This window comes from Rhipicephalus sanguineus, chromosome 2 (assembly GCF_013339695.2).
Source record: "Rhipicephalus sanguineus isolate Rsan-2018 chromosome 2, BIME_Rsan_1.4, whole genome shotgun sequence".
In the NCBI taxonomy this organism is placed as follows: Eukaryota; Metazoa; Arthropoda; class Arachnida; order Ixodida; family Ixodidae; genus Rhipicephalus; species Rhipicephalus sanguineus.
The window spans coordinates 57,831,275-57,850,885 of NC_051177.1; the positions used below are offsets into that span (position 1 = coordinate 57,831,275).

At 46.5% G+C, this 19,611-nt stretch overlaps 1 protein-coding gene and 1 pseudogene across 1 annotated transcript; both read left to right on the forward strand.

Annotated features, from left to right (window-relative positions):
* Window positions 1-430: 430 nt before the first annotated feature.
* LOC119381614 (intracellular coagulation inhibitor 1-like) lies at window positions 431-2,785 on the forward strand (annotated as a pseudogene).
* A 4,584-nt stretch (window positions 2,786-7,369) lies between these two features.
* Window positions 7,370-15,398, forward strand: LOC119383026 (intracellular coagulation inhibitor 1). Its single transcript, XM_049412389.1, has 3 exons — window positions 7,370-7,599; window positions 9,664-10,549; window positions 13,959-15,398. The coding sequence occupies exons 2-3, from the start codon at window positions 9,672-9,674 to the stop codon at window positions 14,275-14,277; spliced, it is 1,197 nt and encodes a 398-aa protein (XP_049268346.1). The 5' UTR covers window positions 7,370-7,599; window positions 9,664-9,671; the 3' UTR covers window positions 14,278-15,398.
* The last annotated feature ends 4,213 nt before the right edge of the window (window positions 15,399-19,611 follow it).

The following is a 19,611-nucleotide window of genomic DNA, read 5'->3' on the forward strand; positions in this document are numbered from 1 at the left end:
AGGCACATCCTCCCCCTCTCCCTCCTCAACTCACGCCTCTGATCAATAAATATTGAGCTGACGTATGAACGGAAGCGCGTTGAAGTATGCGGGAGTATACGGGAGTATAAACGTGAGCTGACATAGGGCTGATAGTAATGCTAAAGTTGAGTAGATAGGACCATAGGTCGGCAGAAAATGTGTAGCTCACTCAGACTCACTCATGCAATATATTTTGCCCTTAGGGCTCACTCGAACTCAGACTCACCAAAATTTTCCTCAACCGGACTCACTCGGACTCAGACTCACCAAAATTTTTCCCAACCGAACTCACTCGGACTCAGACTCAAAAAAACTTTACTCACCCGGACTCACTCAGACTCAGAATCACGTCTCGATATGAGTCTGAGTGAGTCTGAGTGAGTCGACTCATGAGTGAGTTTGCCGACCTATGGTCGAGGCCCTCTTCACTGTGGCCTCGGCACAAGATGATGCGAAGGTGACAGCTGCAAACAACGACTTCGCTTTCCGGCTCCTTCCCCTGATGCCAAGGTCGGAGTCCGGGAACGTCTTTTATTCGCCATACAAAGCGTAGCCTCCGCACTTGCCATGCTTTACGCTGGCGCAGAGGGCACGACACGGCACGAACTCTACGAGTCTCTCGGCTACAACGTGACGGGGATTGCGCACGACGAAGTCGTCAGCGCGCACGCCGAGCACATTCGTCGACTACTGGCACCGTCAAACTCGACGCTTGAGATCGCGAACGCGGCTGTTCTGGACGGCAAGCTGAACGTTCTGCCGGAATACGCGCAAGCCCTGGAGGACGGCTTCGGGGCCGATGTTCTCAAGGTCGACTTCGCCGGAGCTGGCCTTGAGGCCGTGAATTCGATCAACTCGTGGGTGAGCCAGAAGACGCGGCGCAAGATTGCTACGTTGATCGATGCACCGTTGGCCGAAGACACGAAACTAGTGTTGCTCGACGCCATCTACTTCAAGGGGATGTGGAGCACAAGGTTTAAGAGGTCGAACACCGTGAAGGCCTACTTCTAGACGAGTGTCGGTAGTCTGCACAAGGTCGACACCATGCGGGTAACAGTCAGGGCGGGATATGCCCGACTCCCTGGCGTCGGAGCTTCGTTACTCGAACTGCCATATACCGGTCTTGACTACAGTATGGTAATCCTACTTCCCGAAAACACGGAACGCTTGGAAAGCTTCAGGCGGGGCCTTTCTCGGCAAATGTTCGAAGATGCGGTGAGCCAGCTCCGCGAGACTACTATCAGCGTTCTTCTTCCGAGGTGAGCAGGCGTATGAGGATGAAAGAACAGAAATACATGAGCAGACGTTGACAATGTGTTGGGGCAGAGTGATGGGCTAGCTTAGTTATGGGACGAGTACAATTACGAAAAAAAATTAAACAAAATGCGTACTGAAAGCGTGATAATGGTACCACAAATGCACAAAGAGGCCCCGAGTCACCGCATGCACGTAAACACGTTATCAACAGTTAGTTGTTCGTAATGTTAAGTAATACGTGGCATATTGCCGGGTGGTGGTGGTGGCCGGCTGAATTCCATTCGTATATCGGGCTAATCACTTGCTCAAGGGCGACCCCCTTCAACATAAGCGGGGTTATAAATTAGCCTAACTGAAATTTCATCGTCGTCTTGCGTTTATCCAGAACTATCGCGTGTTGGTATGCATTCCACTGATTCGGTTCCTGCCTCGTTGAACTTTATTTCTATCTGAAGAACAGGGGTCTAGGCAACTTAGTGTCCCTCGAATTGCGGCAGCAGTTAGATATAAAGCAACATCACACACTTTGTCTTCTACAACGTATCATTTACGTTAACAAAAAAGTTGAGAAAAAGCTTTGTTTCTTTTTACTAAAGCTGGCGGAGCAGCAATAAATGAGGGTCGGCAGTGTGCCTGACCACGTTGTTATTGTTGTCCCTGGAGGTCTCTCGTTGCGTCACAGCTTTCGTAAAATATCACGCAACAACCAGCCCAGCAGCGCGTATTATTAGGCTAAATGTATCAGAATTTCTAATATTGACTCTTTTTTCTTGTACTCTTCTCGTTTCGTGCAAAAGAATCGCGTTGGTCTGAATAGCGTCGGACTACGCAAAAAAAAAAAAATGCTGTCGTTCGACTACGCCAGGATAAATATACATAAATAGATAGCATGAGGTTTACTGTTCTTTTTTTTTGCCTTATTAATTAAGCAGGCTTGGGAGCAGCCTATCTGGAAGTTTTCCACCTCCTTACAGCCCGGGAACTAGATTTCACGAATATACTAGTTTTCGGGCTCTGAAAATGAGTCTGAATCACGCTGTTTCTCTATGACCACGCCAACGACGTAAGGACGATGTCAGTAAGTGTTAGTCATTAAATAGAGAGGTAATCACGTGCTTGAAATGATTTCTTTATACCATACAGGTTCAAGATGGAAGAGGAGTACGAGCTGAAAGAGCTACTGCCCATGTTGGGCATCAAGAGAGTGTTCGACGCGGGCCAGGCCGACTTGTCGGGCATCAACGGGGGCAGGGACCTCCACGTGGACAGGATGGTGCACAAAGCTGTGGTGGAGTTCAACGAGGAAGGCAGCGAGGCAGCCGCCGTCACCGGAGCAGCGCCGCGCATCGTTTCAGGCCCTATCCTTTTCAACGTCAACCACTCTTTTCTGTTTTTTATACGTAATACCAGAACCGGAGATATCATCTTCGTCGGAGTAGTGAACGACGTCGAATGATATCCTTGGAATTAGCTTTTCTATTTGAAATCATGTCCCCCCCCCCAAAAAAAAAAAATTGTGAAATGAGTCACAATGCTACGTCACCAGGCGAAGATTGAAATAAAAATATATTAGCCGATTCTATGGCTTCCGAGATTAATGACACCGCGCTGTAGACAGCGTCCATGCTGGCCTCCGGGCTTCCGTGTACCTGAAGCCAGTACACAAACCTCCGGACACGAACAACCTGCGGCAGTCACGATCTCACTGTGTGTTCAGCTGTCGAAGTGCACCTCCTTGGAGGTGTTGTTCCTAACTCACACATCTAAAATACCGAAAAACTGCAAACTTAACCTCGTTACCGAAAACTCAAACTGTTACCTAGAATTGGAGTTGCTGCAAGGCGAGAATGCAGGCATATACACGTTGCCTTCAATGTGTCCTTACTTGCATGTCTGCGTTACAGTGACGTCAATTACTACCAGAATGATCAACTTTCACATCTGAAACGTGAGATGACTTCGGTCGCTTGCAAGGATGCAAAGCGACAGAAGCTACCAAGCAAGTGCTTAGTGGCATTCGAGTCAAAGATGAACCTTAAACACTGCGTATGAAACATTGTTCTGTTGCGTGGCAGGCGTTGCAAGGTCATTTGATGAGGTACATCATCAACAGTGTACAGGCTGCGTTTCCTGCTAATGTCGAAATGACAACAGCCTGTGTAAGAGAGATGCTGCTGTAGATCATATGTTTGAACGCTCGGGGAAATGAAAATAACCCTTATTTCTACATCAAAAAATCTGAGGTGTCACGGGACGCCGTATACACTAAAACGACGTGTATGGGGAAGGCGCGTAGGAACCCGTACACTTTTGACAAAGGCTGCCCATTGCAGTGCATTTGCTATGCGCACTCATTCACTCAGCGCTGGTGCGTCCGTCCTCTTTTCCTTCCTTTTTTTCATTTTTGATACTTTCAAAACTGCGTCAATGGCTTTTTAACTTGTCATTTAAATTCATAACATGAACATAATTCTTAGCCCTAGCTGTAACTTGCTATTCCCACAGTGAAAAAAAGAATGGATGGACTTGCCTTTTTCACAACAAGCATTGTAAGGTGCGATCAAAAGTGTGCAGACCACGGGATCGCGTGGCAGAATGCATTGACGCGCCAGCTAGCGACGAGACACGACGAGACACCTGCTGCAAGGGCGCATGCGCGTCCCGTCTTATCACTTGTCTTCTCATGTCGCTCTGTTGGACGCGGTTACGGCGCTCGTACCCAAAACGACAACTGTGTGTCGCTTTCTTTGCTCCGTCGAATCTGTGTCATTCTTTTACGTAGCGGCTGCGACGGGGCCGGTTCAACACCGGCTCGCGTTGTTATTGACACCGGTTGATTAGGATAAGTAAGCATAGCGAGCATCGCAAAACCTGACGAAGCCAAACGCACAAAATTAAGTTTTCTCAGGCCAGCTTGCCTTTGTCGGACTAATCCAAGTTTCACTTAAATGAGCTTAGTTAAGTCAAAGTTAATGTAGACGAAATTAATCAAATGTAGTCGAGCACTTTATGACCTAAATAAGTGAGGTGTAAGTAGGTTTAGTTAAGCCCAGTCCAGCTTGGTGTTTTCATGTTAAGCAAAGTTAAGCTTAGATGAGCCCAGATGAGTCGAAATAAGTATAGCCAAATCTAATTAGGCAAAGTTGATCATGCTCATCCTTAACCTAGCCGTGCAAAGTTAGCCTATACAAGGCAAACCTTATCGTGGCCAATTAATCTAGGTCGACTTCCCCATGAGCCCACAGAAGTCAAGGCCAGGAAGATACTAATTACTCTTTACCGACTCCATACTAATTAGGATAATTTAAGTCTAATTAGTGCTAATTATTGTGAACACTAATTATGACTAAATATTATTCTGAAATGCAGCTAGAGTATTCTCTATACTGGAATTTCACGTGGCATAATTAAGCTAAATATGCATACCTATTCTAATCAGGCAAACACCAAGGTAATTATAAAAACTCTGATTAAGCTTGGTTCGTCATAGCATCATCAAACCAATTGGATTATGATTAGCTTTAATTAGGCAACATCTTATAACACAAATAATTAACGTAATTGAAATCGAATTCTCATGAGCTCAGAGAATCCAAGCTCAGCAAGATGCTGATTACTCCTGACCGAGTCGAGTCTCATTTACCTAAATATAAATCTAATTAGCCTTAACAATATTTATAAATATTACCGAATAATGTGCGTGACATCAAAGCCCACCCGAAGTACTCGAGTTTGATGTCGCAGAATTATGCAAATTACGCCTAGTTACGCCTAATTGATAAACACCTTTACTCTCAAAAGCGTCCTATGCAGCAACAGATGTTTATATTAGGCGGATCGAGCCGTGATTTGCATAATTCTGCGACATCAAATTCGAGTACTTCGGGTGGGCTTTGATGTCACGCACATTATTCAGTAATATTTAGAAATAATGTTAAGGCTAATTAGATTTATATTTAGGTAAATGAGACTCGACTCTGTCAGGAGTAATCAGCATCTTGCTGAGCTTGGATTCTCTGAGCTCATGAGAATTCGAATTCAATTACGTTAATTATTTGTGTTTTAATAAGATGTTGCCTAATTCAAGCTAATCATAATCAAATTGGTTTGATCATGCTATGACCAACCAAGCTTAATCAGAGTTTTTATAATTACCTTGGTGTTTGCCTAATTAGATTAGTTATGCATATTTACCTTAATTATGCCACGTGAAATTCCAGTATAGAGGATACTCTAGCAGCATTTCAGACTAATATTTAGTCATAATTAGTGTTCACTATAATTAGCACTAATTAGACGTAAATTATCCTAATTAGTATGGAGTCGGTAAAGAGTAATTAGTATCTTCCTGGCCTTGACTTCTGTGGGCTCATGGGGAAGTCGACCTAGATTAATTGGCCACGATAAGGTTTGCCTTGTATAGGCTAATTTTGCACGGCTAGGTTAAGGACGAGCATGATCAACTTTGCCTAATTAGATTTGGCTATACTTATTTCGACTCATCTGGGCTCATCTAAGCTTAACTTTGCTTAACATGAAAACACCAAGCTGGACTGGGCTTAACTAAACCTACTTACACCTCACTTATTTAGGTCATAAAGTGCTCGACTACATTTGATTAATTTCGGCTACATTAACTTTGACTTGACTAAGCTCATTTAAGTGAAACTTGGATCAACCCGACAAAGGCAAGCTGGCCTGAGAAAACTTAATTTTGTGCGTTTGGCTTCGTCAGGTTTTGCGATGCTCGCTATGCTTACTTATCCTAATCAACCGGTGCCAATAACAACGCGAGCCGGTGTTGAACCGGCCCCGTCGCAGCCGCTACATAAAAGAATGACACAGATTCGACGGAGCAAAGAAAGCGACACACAGTTGTCGTTTTGGGTACGAGCGCCGTAACCGCGTCCAACAGAGCGACATGAGAAGACAAGTGATAAGACGGGACGCGCATGCGCCCTTGCAGCAGGTGTCTCGTCGTGTCTCGTCGCTAGCTGGCGCGTCAATGCATTCTGCCACGCGATCCCGTGGTCTGCACACTTTTGATCGCACCTACGTATCATCGCCCACCGGCCACAAGCTTTAAACTGCCGCGAAGTTCTTCGGACTGGATACACCACGCGTGTTGTAGGGGTTTTGTTCTTCTCTTGACAATTTAGAATAAGTGTTTTCTGCAAGCGTGCCGAAGACGACGATGTCGTTATTATTTAATAAATATATGGCTCATGTACCTAATAAAGTGTTGGCCAGAGACCCTATTACACAGGTAAGTCAGAAAGAAATTTTCGGGATCAGAAAGACTAAGTGGTGTGAACAGAAGAAGGTACACCTCTGAAAGTGAAGTTAACACCAACAGAAGGTTCAGACATTGAGCGAGACGTGCTACGAGCGACGGCAGTTGCGTGAGTGCGCATTTTCTTGTCTTTTTTTTTTAAATTTAGATATCGTTTAAACCTTGGAGAAAGCACGCCATGCTCCACAGCAACTTCACATAATGTTTTTTTAAAAAGAAATGTTATCTAGGTATTTATTTACCATCCTTCCTATTCGTTAGCTATGCCAGAAAACTACAGCCGTGCGGGACAGTACAAACTGGTCGTGCAAATCACGCAGTCACCGTAAGCGATCCCTGTTCCTCAAATCCTGTTACTTCTCGCATTGGCCGAGGACGAGATATCACATAACAGCCAAACGTGATGCCGTGCTCACGCAAGGGCCGCGGAAGACAGTACTTCGAGAATAACTTCAGAAAGACAATTGCGCTCGTTGCCTTATGTCCTGTACTTTTTTCGTTTGTGCTGTTTGTGTTCACTAAGCGCACCTTGGAAGATGAAGACAATCACTCAGCGTTCACCTCCCAACAACACTATATTGGGTTCCCAGTTACCAGAGACAGCTAATGCAAAAACTGTAGTCGGTATTCAAGGCTACACGCCCCCCGCGTTTGCCTAGCCGTCGGGGATTTCGAAATATAACACCAAGTGCGCGTCTTCTGGGAAAAAGGAAGACGGCGCTACGACGCAGTGCCCCCCCCCCCCCCCTCTCTCTTTGCCATTCTCCTTAACCCACTCTTTCCCGTCACATTCCGCTTTCCAACCGTTTCGAAGCCTCCGCGAGGCAGAAAAAAACCGGTCCGTTTCGATTATCGTCCGTAAGCGCGCGACGCTACCGGCTGTACGCCCAGCAATTCACGCCTGGGCGTCGGCTACTGGACATCGCAAGCCCCCAGCCCTGCGCACACGGGACCTGGGCTCGAGTGAAACGTCTCCAGCGCACTACCAGCACAGACAACCAAGGCAGCGACAGCGTCAAAGACAAACCGTACGTCGTTTCCTTACGGTACCGACAAGTCGAACGAAGCGCGAGAGTCTGCGCGAGCATATGCACGACTGCCTCTGACGAGTGCTACCATTAGGTTAATGAGTTTTCTGGAAAGGAAGGAATTCGCGCTACCATGCTCAAGCGCTGACTGCGCATGGCACCTGTACCGTGCGAATGAATTCGGCAAGTCTCGCTCATTAGAAGCCAAGCTTCGTAGCGGCTTCCGTAACGGAGCGGTGATTTCGCCATCCTAATTATAGCCGTACCGTGACGTAATTGTAGTCGCTACGCGTATACCTTATTTTATCATACGCTGCCGGCATTTGTCTTCGTTACTTGTAGTTGTGTTTACGGACGGTAAGCGCGATCCAGGCGTGCAGGGAAGTGCATTAGGATAATAACGGATAAAGGAACACGGCTGCTACGGCTGTATGATTTCGGAAAAGCCGCAGTGACAAGATGACAGATTCACCTTTACGTGTAATTTGCTTTCTGTTGGGGTTGTAGGCTGAGTGCCTGCGCTGGTTATTTAATAGCAGCATTTTGTACATCTTCTTGTGACTCATGGTGGCGTAAGTTCTCTCGAACTGTCGGCTAGAGGAATTTGCCGGTAATGTTTATTTTACGGCGGCGGTTCTCGGAACTTGGCTGGGTAACAGAGCTCAGTAAGCGAGCATAAGTGAGTGCGCATAAGATGGAATACGCCTTTTTTTTCTTTATCTCGACAGTTGCAACATGTAATGAAATGAAATGCTATAGCGTATGCTGTGTAGAGTAGCCACACATTTAAAGGGTAGCGTCGCAACGCTGTCGCTAGAGATTTTTCGAAACATCCGCAATGGCTAGCACCGCTCTTTCACCCATAGCCTGAACGTTTGAGTCTACGCAGCGTTGTCGCTATTCAAAATTCTCGTTAGCCCGCGCGTTTCCCGTGGTCTAGGTCGGCAATATATTCGAATCTTACACAGACTCGCTCACACACACAAAAAAAAGATATATGCACAGACTCACCAAAGTTCTCTCAAATGGGCTCACTTGGAATCAACATCACCAGCATTAAGCATGGCCGGGCTCATTAGAACACAGCCTCACGAAAACTTCTCAAACAGGCTCACTTGGGCTCGAGATCACCAATACTCTGCTAATTCGGACTCAGTCGGACACATACTAACGAAAGTTTTACTTAGCCGGACTCACTAAGACTAACCCAGACTCACGGACTGCTCTGAACCTGAGTGAGTCGATTCAAGGAAAATCTTGATCTATGCTATGGGAAAAAAAGGGCATATATAAGGGAACGGGAGTTGAAACGCGGCCGGTGAGTAGGTGGACACTAATAAAATGGGAAGTGACTGCCGCTGACTGAATTAAGGCCAGTAACAGTTGCTGAGCGGACGCGAGCAGGTACAAACGTGGTTGCGTCTTGTTGAAGTTCATAAACGCGTCATCTCGTTCCCCTTGTCACTCATTCGACCTCATACTCACGCCTTTTAAAGGAATGTGAGTGGACGTAATCATAAGTGAGTGTCCTGACATATGATATATCACACCTGTGACCAAACTTTGAACTATTCTTCTCAAAACTTAGTATTCGCGCGCGCTAAACGTCATATACACGCAGTAGACACTCAAAATAAAACATCAATCTTCGAGGGTTTTATTGCGATAGCAATTATATGGACTCTCCAGGAGCATTCGTGCTATTGCCGTCGCCGTGAAGTTCCGTTTAAAATCCAAGGGCGATAACATCATACCACTCGTCGTATGTTCTACGTGCAAGTTAAAGCGTGCAAGGGCATCCAACGATCGCGGCGGCCGTCTTTCGTCGCGCGAAAGGCCCGTGAGGGGAGGGGGGGGATTGAAGTAGGGGAAGGAAGGGAATTGCACTTGATGTTGTGAATGCAACCGAAAAAAGTGAGGATGAATTTTACGTTCACATCTTTCTAGGGAACGCCTAAAAAGAAATTGCAACATAATACTTTTACGACGAATCGCATACGCTATGCAAGAGCGGACTGTATACATACATAAGCTGCGCTTCGCTCCTTTCTGTATTTTTTAAAGGTTCCAGAATGCAGTTCACGGTGGTGATGGGGGTCATCCTGATGGGGGCCGTCGACGCTGCCACTCCGTCATCAGACGCCCTCAGGGTGATGATCGCGAACAACGATCTCGCTCTCCGACTTCTTCCGCTGCTGTCGACGTCCCAGCTGAGAAACGTCTTCTACTCACCGTACAGCGTGTTGACGGCCCTCGCCATGGTTCACGCCGGCGCGGACTCCCTGACGCTGGTTGAGCTCCACTTGGCCCTCAGGTACGGCTTAATGGGGCTCGATGAGGACAAGGTCGTGGGCGCGCATGCCGACTTCACTCGACACCTGCTCGCGCCGTCCAACTCGACGCTCAAGGTTGCCAACGCCGCGGTCCTGGACCAGAAGCTGAACGCCCTGCCGTCCTACTTGAACGCGTTAAAGAACGGCTTCGCGGCGGAGCTTCTCAAGGCCGACTTCACCGGAGACGAGCGGGCGGCCCTGAACACTATCAATTCGTGGGTGAGCCAGAAGACGCAGCAGAAGATTAGTAAGTTGTTCGACGAACCACTGCCTAGCTTCACCAAACTGGTGCTCCTGAACGCCATCTACTTCAAGGGAACGTGGCTCAGCAAGTTTGACCGGTCGAAAACGGCCAAGGCCCCTTTCTACACGGCCGATGGCCGCTCGACAAGCGTCGACACTATGCAGGGCATTGTCAAGGCGGCATACGCCTACGTCAGGGACTTGGAGGCTACTGTGTTGGAACTGCCTTACACCGGTCTCGACTACAGCATGATTATACTGCTTCCCCGAAACGGGTCCAGCGTCGAAGTGCTAAAGAGAAAGCTGAATGGAACGGCACTAGCGAGCGCTAGGGCCAAGCTCCGCGAAACCAGAATTAAACTTCACCTTCCGAGGTAAGCAGGATCACGTCATCTCGCAAATGAGGAACGAGTAAGCTAAAATACGTAATGCGAACGCATCATCAAATAAAAACTGCAGTCACGACACCGTGTAGGTTTATCTGGCACAAAGGTTATGGAGATGATAACTTTCAAAGGTCTGCGCATTTTCGCATTTTGTTGACATATTGGCGCCTTTACATGAAGTAATGGCTACAGCCACCGGAGTCGAAATGTTCCTGTTACTTTTCGTTAGCGCATGCACGTCACGCTATGCCATTTTACTCGTACAATATCAATCACAAGCCCCAGCTGACGTCACGCCTAATAGAATGGACAAAGGACAACCATATATATATATATATATATATATATATATATATATATATATATATATATATATATATATATATATATATATATATATATATATAGCCGCTTTATGAAGGGAGACTTTAAGTCCTGCACAGCGGGTCAACATAAAATCTCGAAGATCGCCAAGAAGCACCGCAAAACCGATGCTGCTGTGGCCTCAGCCGCTCTGCAACGCGCAGATCGCGGGTTGTTGGAACGCGGTGCGAGATGGCATACCAAGAAATAAAAGCAGGATTTCTAGATATATCAGTCAAGATCCACTTTCGCGGTCGTATCATCCAATTTTGGGCGCAAATGAGATGGTATTAAATGCATGAAAATGCATTATTTCCAAGGACTGTTGGCCGGGAATAAAACAAAAACGTATTAGGCTGAGAAACGTATTATGCAGAATCGTATCAACGAGATTCCACTGCATATATATATGCTATAGATTAAGCGTTAAGAGAGTTAGCGGTGATCACAGTGCAGTGAAGCCAACTGTCTCTAGTACTGAAAAAATGCTTATGAATGCTATACAAATACATATATTATTCCGAAAGTATTTCGGGCATTTGTTCAACGCGTCAATCCAATCAAGCGTTAAATGAAATTATTTTGGCAACGCTTTTTTTTTTAAATAAGTCGTGATGTAAAAGCTTAAAGATATGTGAGCTCAAAGTAGCATTAGTTGACTCACTGGATAGAGAACCTCAGGCACGACAATGCTATATTTTATTTTCACTACCACTTGCCTAATAAGGTAGGCAAAATACAGACGTCTTTGCAATTACAGCATACTTGTGATGCACAACTAAAAGAATGAAAATTGAGTGGCAAACTAAGCAGGACAAGCTGAACCATTACTGATTCACGAGCAGGTAACTTCACACTCGGGTGCCTCGTGAAACAGTATGCTGTGCCAAGACGCTCTGTCGAACAGTGTGGCGACCCATGGTTTCGGGAGGCGTTGCCCGTGGTGCTCAGTGTCTCAGTGACTTGCATTCATTTACGACGACACCTGTTTTCTTCTGTTTTGCTGACACCCCGACAACCAAACATTCGCGATTATACCCTTATTCGGAAAATTGCAGAGTATAATTTCCTCGCACAAAGCACTACTGCCAAAGAATTCAACTCCAGCACTTGTCAAATAGGTGCCGCAGTAGTGCGACCGTCGGACTGCTGAGCCCCCCCTCCCCCCAGGCCCCCCTGACTTTAAGCCCTGCCGCTGTGCCCTTTTTAGGCGATAATTTTCACGATTCAACAAACGCTAGCATCATAATTGGCGAACGATAATAAAAATATACAAGGGGTTATACGAAGTAGTACACGAATTGCCGACTCAGGTAAGCGATTCGCGTACTGCTCGTCAGGTCCGTGACTGCATGCGAGCCGTTCCATAGAGGAAACCTCGCCTCTACTACTTACACACATGATACTTCATGTTTTTAGCATTAGCCCAGTATCTCTATGAGTAGGCTGTGGCTTTCGCACAAGTATACGCAGCCGAGGTACTCTTCAGCTGAGTTCGGACTTCCATTCGAACATTGGGATATGTGCTAGCGCACATATCCCAATGTTCGAATGGAAGTCGGTGATTTTGCAAGGCACCACCGAGCACCACCTAATAGGGAAGAGATGTCGGGGTACTTCTCTTCTTATTAGAAAAAGCGGTGTGCGCTCTGCGGCACTGGGAATGGCAGCCACTACCTCCGCCATTGGAAGCGGACGCCTCTTAAAGAGCTAGAGTAAAAGTTCATCAAAATCAGCAGTGGTGGCCAGGACCTTGTGTTCGTTGTTTGACACACCTAGGACAAACATAATAGGCAGCGTCACAGATGGTTGACGCCAATGCCTTTACACCAGCAGATAGGACATCGTCCTCGAAGTTGTACGCACATAATTTAGGATACGGCGGCGCATGCAGTCTCAAACAACACGTTTCAGTGTATCTTGGGGCATTATTCTATAAGCTTGAAATCAAGCGTCACATGACAGAACCATCAGCGCAGCTGCTAACGTTTGCGTCTTCGGCATTCTCGTATTGCGTAAGTGATAATGCGTGCGCGGACAATGTAAGGGTCACCGCACGCGTTCGCTGAAAGACCCTGGGAAGCCAACTCCCAGGTTCATTCGCTGAACGGACACTGGGAAGCCAACTGGCCGCACTGGGCCAGGCCCGGCGAGCCGATATAGCCAGTAGAGCCTTGGAAGAAAGGCCCCACTTGCAATGAACTACTTTTATTGCTATATCAATTATATGGACACTCTAGGCTGGTTTTTGCCGTCGCCGTCGCCGTAATGTCCCGGATATGTATATGTATGTATATATAAATAAAAGCCACAAAGACAAATAAATCAGAAGAAAGTATTTTTGAAGCGCGCCACCGGGATTCGAACCTGCGACCCGTTGCTCCGCAGCGCGCCGCTTTAAACAACGATAGGCCACGCGCCATCGGTTGTTTAGGATACTGACGGCGAGCTATTTATATACACCATTTAACACTGGCGGCACGCAGAGCTCGGAGGTGCTTCAGCGTTTGCAGTATCACTCGCGATATTGCTCGAAGGGCTAGCTTTAACGCAAGGCTCTGACATTTTCCTTCAGTTTGAAAACTGGCCTTGAGATGCGCACTAAAAAGTGGCCCATTTCTGTGGCCACTCGCGATGTGAAACGCCGGGTAAACATAAAGGTAAACCATGCGTCGAACGCCACCGCGCGGCAGGAGACGTGGAGGGTCACTCCACGCGCCGCAGTTTTCAAGCAAAAAAATAAATAAAAAAATAAAAACAAAGTAAAATAACAGCGTTGGTTGTAGCCCGCTGCTCAAACACGAAGTAAGAACTGTGACAATTGTTAGTTCGCGGTCGTCCCGTGTGTGTTCTTTTCGTGGGTCCTTTGCGTTTGAGTGGCGCGCTGCAGGTAACGAGCTTCTTGCCGTTCTTCGTGTGACATTCTAATTTGTTGCTATCGCATTCGTTGCTTCACCGTTGCGGTGAAACTGTGACTCTTTGTTTTCATTAACGAATGTTGTCTCTCTCTTCTCTATGTTCGCCTGTGGCGCAGGTTTAAGCTGGAAGAGAAATACGATATGAAAGAGGTGCTGCGCAAGTTGGAAGTCACGAGGATGTTCAACGCGGGCGAAGCGGACCTGTCCCGAATCAACGGCGAAAAGTCGCTCTTCGTGGACCAGGTGATGCACAAGGCTGTGGTGGAGGTGAATGAGGAAGGCAGCGAGGCAGCCGCCGCCACCGGCGTCACCATCAACACACGCACCATAACCGGTCCCAGCGAGTTACACGTCGACCGGCCGTTCCTCTTCTCCATTGAAAGCAAGCGCATATGGAGCATGATCTTCGTTGGACAAGTGAACTACATCGAATGAGAGCGTATACGCGTGCTGGCACTAAGGCGACAGGTTTTCCCACTCGTAACGAACGACTGCAGCTTTGGTTTCTGGTTATAGACACAATACTTTGTCCATCGCGTGCCTTTGTTCAATGTTCTTGTTCATTGTATCTCTCTTCTATGTCTTTTCATGTGTATTTCACTGGATCAACGCAGGTATCTCACTATATCTATCTCCCTGGATCGACACATGCGATCGTCGTACTCATACTCTGCCTACTTTTGGTTAGCTTAACTCCCTCTGTAACATTGAAGCGCACCATGCAAAATCAAAATGCACAAGGAAGCACCGACTTCCACATTACGTTACGTTTCATGTCAAGCGGCCCAAATAAGAAAGAAGTTCAGTGGGACATGGAAGCTTGAAGAAATACGGGGTGTTGCAGGAGCCGACGTTTCGAGAAGTGGCCTTGCCTTCTTGAAGAAGACCTCTTTTCGAAACGTCGGCTACTGCGACACTCCGTGTTCAAAGATTTTTTTTTCATTTCATGTCACGCTATGTCATTTTACTCTTGAAATATCAACCACAAAGCCCCAGCTCTCCATATTGCGCAAAACGAGCATTGCCCAGGAAAGCCTTCAATGATGGGTGTCTTCCTGGAGATAGGATGATCCGGTCGAGGTGAAGATATACCCGATATTAATACCTAGCGTAGCAGTTTGTCGATGTAATCAATGCTTGAAAGCTCCGTGACTCATTTCGATCCCAGAGAATGACCTTTCAGTGTTCAATGCGTCGAAAGCGGACCATGTGTCGTGGAACTCTAGCCATGTGCTTAGTAAATATTTCTTTGCTTGGAGAAAGCTGGGCTCTTGTTAGGCTGCCAAAGTTACGAAATGTCGTTAGTCTTGAGCACTAAAGAAAGAGAGAGAGCGAGAGTGAGAAAGGCGAAGCGGCGGTTTGAGAGTATTCCTTCAGATCCAGCCGCTGGTCGCGCGATATTTTAGCTTTTATCTGCTTATTTCGAATTAAGCATGTGGCATCTCCAACATGTTCATCACCTGTTACCTGACTGGTCCAGACACATCCCACGTAGACGGAAATTCCAATAGGAGACCCGTTTACCGGATTCACATCGAAGAAGAAGGAGAATAACTTTTATTGGGGAAAAGGGAAGGGGTCTAGGAGCTAGATGGGTGGGGCCCCATGTCCAAGGCTCCACTGGCTTGTGCCGCCAGCCGGACATGGTCCAGGAGCGCTAGTTGCACCTCCGGGTCCGAGCTAGCGAGGAGTGCCTCCCATTGCTCCAAAGATTTTTCTATGTGGTACTTATGCTGTAGGCAGTTGAGTTTATTTGGCCTTTTACTGCAACCCCATGAGATATGGTAGAGGGTTGGCGGCGAGTCGCGACACCACGGACAATCGCGCCCATACAACGTCGGAAAAATTTTGTGCAATCGCAACAAATTTGGATAGACCCCCGTTTGAACTCTACGGAGGTCCACTGCGTCTTCCCCTTTAAGAGATTTGTGGGGGACGCCATATTTCTGCCGTGCGCATCGCTGATGAGCAAGAAGCTCTCGCGGAGCCATCCGAGCAGGGTCACTGTCTTCCTCCTCGCGAAGGCCATCGTGTGTAGTGTGGAGTGGTGGTAATTGGGAGGGAGGCTGGTGCTCCGCTCGGTTCGTGAGCGCTCGAGCTAGAGCGTCCGCCCTCTCGTTACCCTCTAGGCCTGCATGTCCCGGGCACCAGACCAACCTATAAGTGTTTTTCAATTCGTTTCCCAAGAGGTTGCAAATCTTTAATGGGAGACGGCCTTTCGTAAACAGTCGGCACGCCTCTTGCGAATCCGAGATTATGGTGATGTACGCTTGCCCGACACTTCGCTCTCGATTTTTAATCGCCAGTGCGATGGCGAAACACTCGGCCTTGGCGATCGAACACGTGTACAGGGATGCGCTGGATACCATGCTTCTCGTGTCGCTGCTCACTATTGTGACTACTGAGCGCTTCCAATTATATCTGGAAGCGTCCACGTATAGCACGTTCTCATTGAACTTTCTCACTTGCCAAAGTATTAGGCCCATGGTCGTCGAAAGTCCATCATAACGTAATGAATGCACAACTTTTACGCAAGGAATTCAAGATGCTATCTATCTGTTTATTTTATACAATTAACCAAGTAAAACGGGGTAGCCGTTACTGGCGAATTGTGACAGCTTCACCTTTCATTTTTAATTCAATAAATAAATAGAGGCAAGGGATCGCAAGTGACGAGGCCGGGCTTGCGCACAAATATGTTGACATTTTTTCATAACAAAACGATGACAAATGATTCAGGAAGTATATATTTTATTCAATTTGATTATGAAAGAAACATATAAGCTCTGGCTTGAAATCAAACTATCGTGAAGAAAGAAAATTCCGGGCAAAACGTGCAACGCAGCTCTGTGAACATAACTTGAAACTTCTGTGCAGCGCATAAGTTGTGGTTTCTGTTATTATTATTACAATTTGTTGGTGCTGTCTGCTTTCTATCTTCTCCAGCGCCACACTCCCGCTTGTTTTTTAAGCCTCCGTCTAGAGAGAGAGAGACGCACCCGCTCGCACATCCTTAAAAAAGGATGCGTGTTTTTTTTCTTTTATGCTTCGCGACTGCTATCGCTCTTGAAAGACGCGGCGGAAACGCGTTGCTGCTTTCTTTTCTCTTGCTTTGCTGTTCCTTGCAAAGTTATCAGCGTTTGCCAGAATGGAAAGCGCCGCTAGAAGTTCCTATGGCCGTATTCCCACCGCAGATCTCGCTGGCGTAGAGTGCAGGTTCTCTGTGTTGCACTATACAAGAACAGAACGTCCACATATTTCTGTGTGGCTTAATTTTACATGTACAGTCGCCGTAATGGTTTAGTGGAACGCGTCCTATAAAGCCGTGTTGCTTCGCCTGCGGTGGGAGTTAGATGTTCTTGCTTGGAGTGTTTTGAGCGGGCAAGCGCCTAGTGCGTTTTCTTTCAAAATAATTTGATCGTTGCTGCTCATTTCCCACGTTTGCTGCGACTCGCTAAGCATGTGTTTTCATTGTACGGGTCACGTCTGACGGCATCTGTACATTTTGAATGTTATAGCGTTTATCACATACCTGAATACCCGCGCACGCAGTTGATTCTAGTCTCTTCCCACTTGCTATCCCTTAAGTAATATGTTAATGCAGGACGCACTAATAAAGCAAGCGTCTATTGTAGAAGTGGCCAGTGAACCGATTTTTTTTATCACTACAACAAACAGGGTAGACTAAAGTGCGGCGACTTTCATAAAAAGAGCACTTTGGTTCCACATCGCTTATAAGTAGTCACTCTTAGTTAATGTGATTCCCCCCTCCCCCAACCCCTTTTTTTGTTCGGCCCCGTGTAACTCGCTGCGACTATAGAGATATACGCTAGCACTGGCATTACTATAACTGAATCATTTAGATACTCAGAGTAAGCAATGGTAAATGTCTAAATATGCAGTCTTAAATATGTATCTGTCCCTTTATATGCGCCTTAATTTTATTTTACACTTACCGTTACGTAATATCAGTTATAGCTAACATTGTTAAATGTAGGAGTATAGCATTGAAAGCCTGTTTTCGCCGGAGGACAGAAGAAATTCTTTTTTCTTTTTTTGCCGCATGCAAATATAGTTTTGTGCATGTGGCGTTGTTGTGTCATAGCGCTAGCATTTGCTTCAAATATAATTACAATATTAGTCGGACAAGCTCTTTTTCAATTACGAGCAATAAATATATGACAAGCGCATTGCAGTCCTGGGTTGCTTGTGTTATCTTACCCGCGATCGAAAAGCCAAAGGCGAGTGCTCGTCTGGCGGCATCGGCCAAACTGTGGACAACGTTGACATTGCCGCGTATAGTCCCTGTGGGATGCAGTGCCAGAACCAGGTGGGCTTTTCCGCAGCACCAGTTACTTATTCGTCGTGACAACCAGCGCATCAGACAGGGAACAAGTTACTGTTTGTGATCCCGAATCAGCACCAACTTGCCCAACTTTCCACTTTGAACCAGTGGCCTGCAACAGCCACTGAAGATACACTGCAAGGGCTATTCAAAATTCGATTGCCAAGACATGCTATATACTCGTAGCCTTCGTAGGGGTCACTCTCGACAACGTTCCCTGAGCCTAAAGTAATATATAGCGCGAAGGTTACAAATGTCCTGATTGTACAGTGTTCAGAACCTTCATCAGGTGCAGGACTCTGCTTACGCATTCAGGTCCAGTCTCCTTCCGTTTTCTGGTGCACAATCAATCAAACATCTTAAAAGTGTGAGAAAAAAACAGGCATGTGTTATTTTGGAAGTAATAAATATTTGCACTGGTAAATTACAATTATAATTAGAAAGCGCTGGACATGCTGAAATCGGAAATACGCAGTTTACAAGGCGTCGATGTATTTATACGTCACATGAACGATCGGTGTAATGAAACAAATGAACCGAAATGGCAACTTAAAACAACGTGAGGTAATGTTGTCAGATGGCCATGATAGCTTCACGATGGCCATAGTTAACTTATAAATGTGGTGGCACTTCATGCTGTCTTACGGAACGCACTGGAAGATGAGATAATTGGGCGAATCTGCTGCAAAGAGATTTTTGTCAAGAAAACAGTCTAGCATATACAGCGCGTCCCAGCTATCACGCAGCACGATTTCAAAAAAGAGGAACGTCGTTATTGTTCCCAGCATACTGTAGTAGCCACTACAATTTTTCTTGTTAATAAGGTTTAGTTAATTAGGCCTAATTATGTTTCTAACTCGACAAGTACTCACCTAATAATTAAAGTGTCAAGGAGGCATATGAAAGCATGCTCAAATGACATCTAAGTGCGCTATTTTCAACAACGTGCTAATTACGTGCTCATTATTTTCCGATTGAAGAAGATGGCCCGCGAAATATGAAAAAAAAACGCGTGACCACGTTCCCACCCGCAAAGGAAAGCAGCGCCCTCAAATACGCTTACTGCAAGCAACCGCTTTTCCTTTTGCCGGTTGCCAGAGACAGCATTCCGCACTTTGGCAAGTGTAGGTTCTAGTACACTCTAGCAGGGGTACAAGACGAGCGCCAACAACATCCTGTCCATGGACGGCGCGCACTACACCACTGCGAATGCTTGCCGCTGTTCGGGTTTCATTTGACGCTTATAGTACGCCGCTATCATTATACGTAGTACTTCATGGCCAACTGTTCATATTGATAACGCAGCTGAAGCACTGTTCAGATTATGGCTGACTCAAGACCAAAGCAGCGCGTTTCTTGGGCCGGGGAGTGATGGGACGATCCATACATTTTTCTTGACTTGCTACCTCACAGTGAGCCTGTTT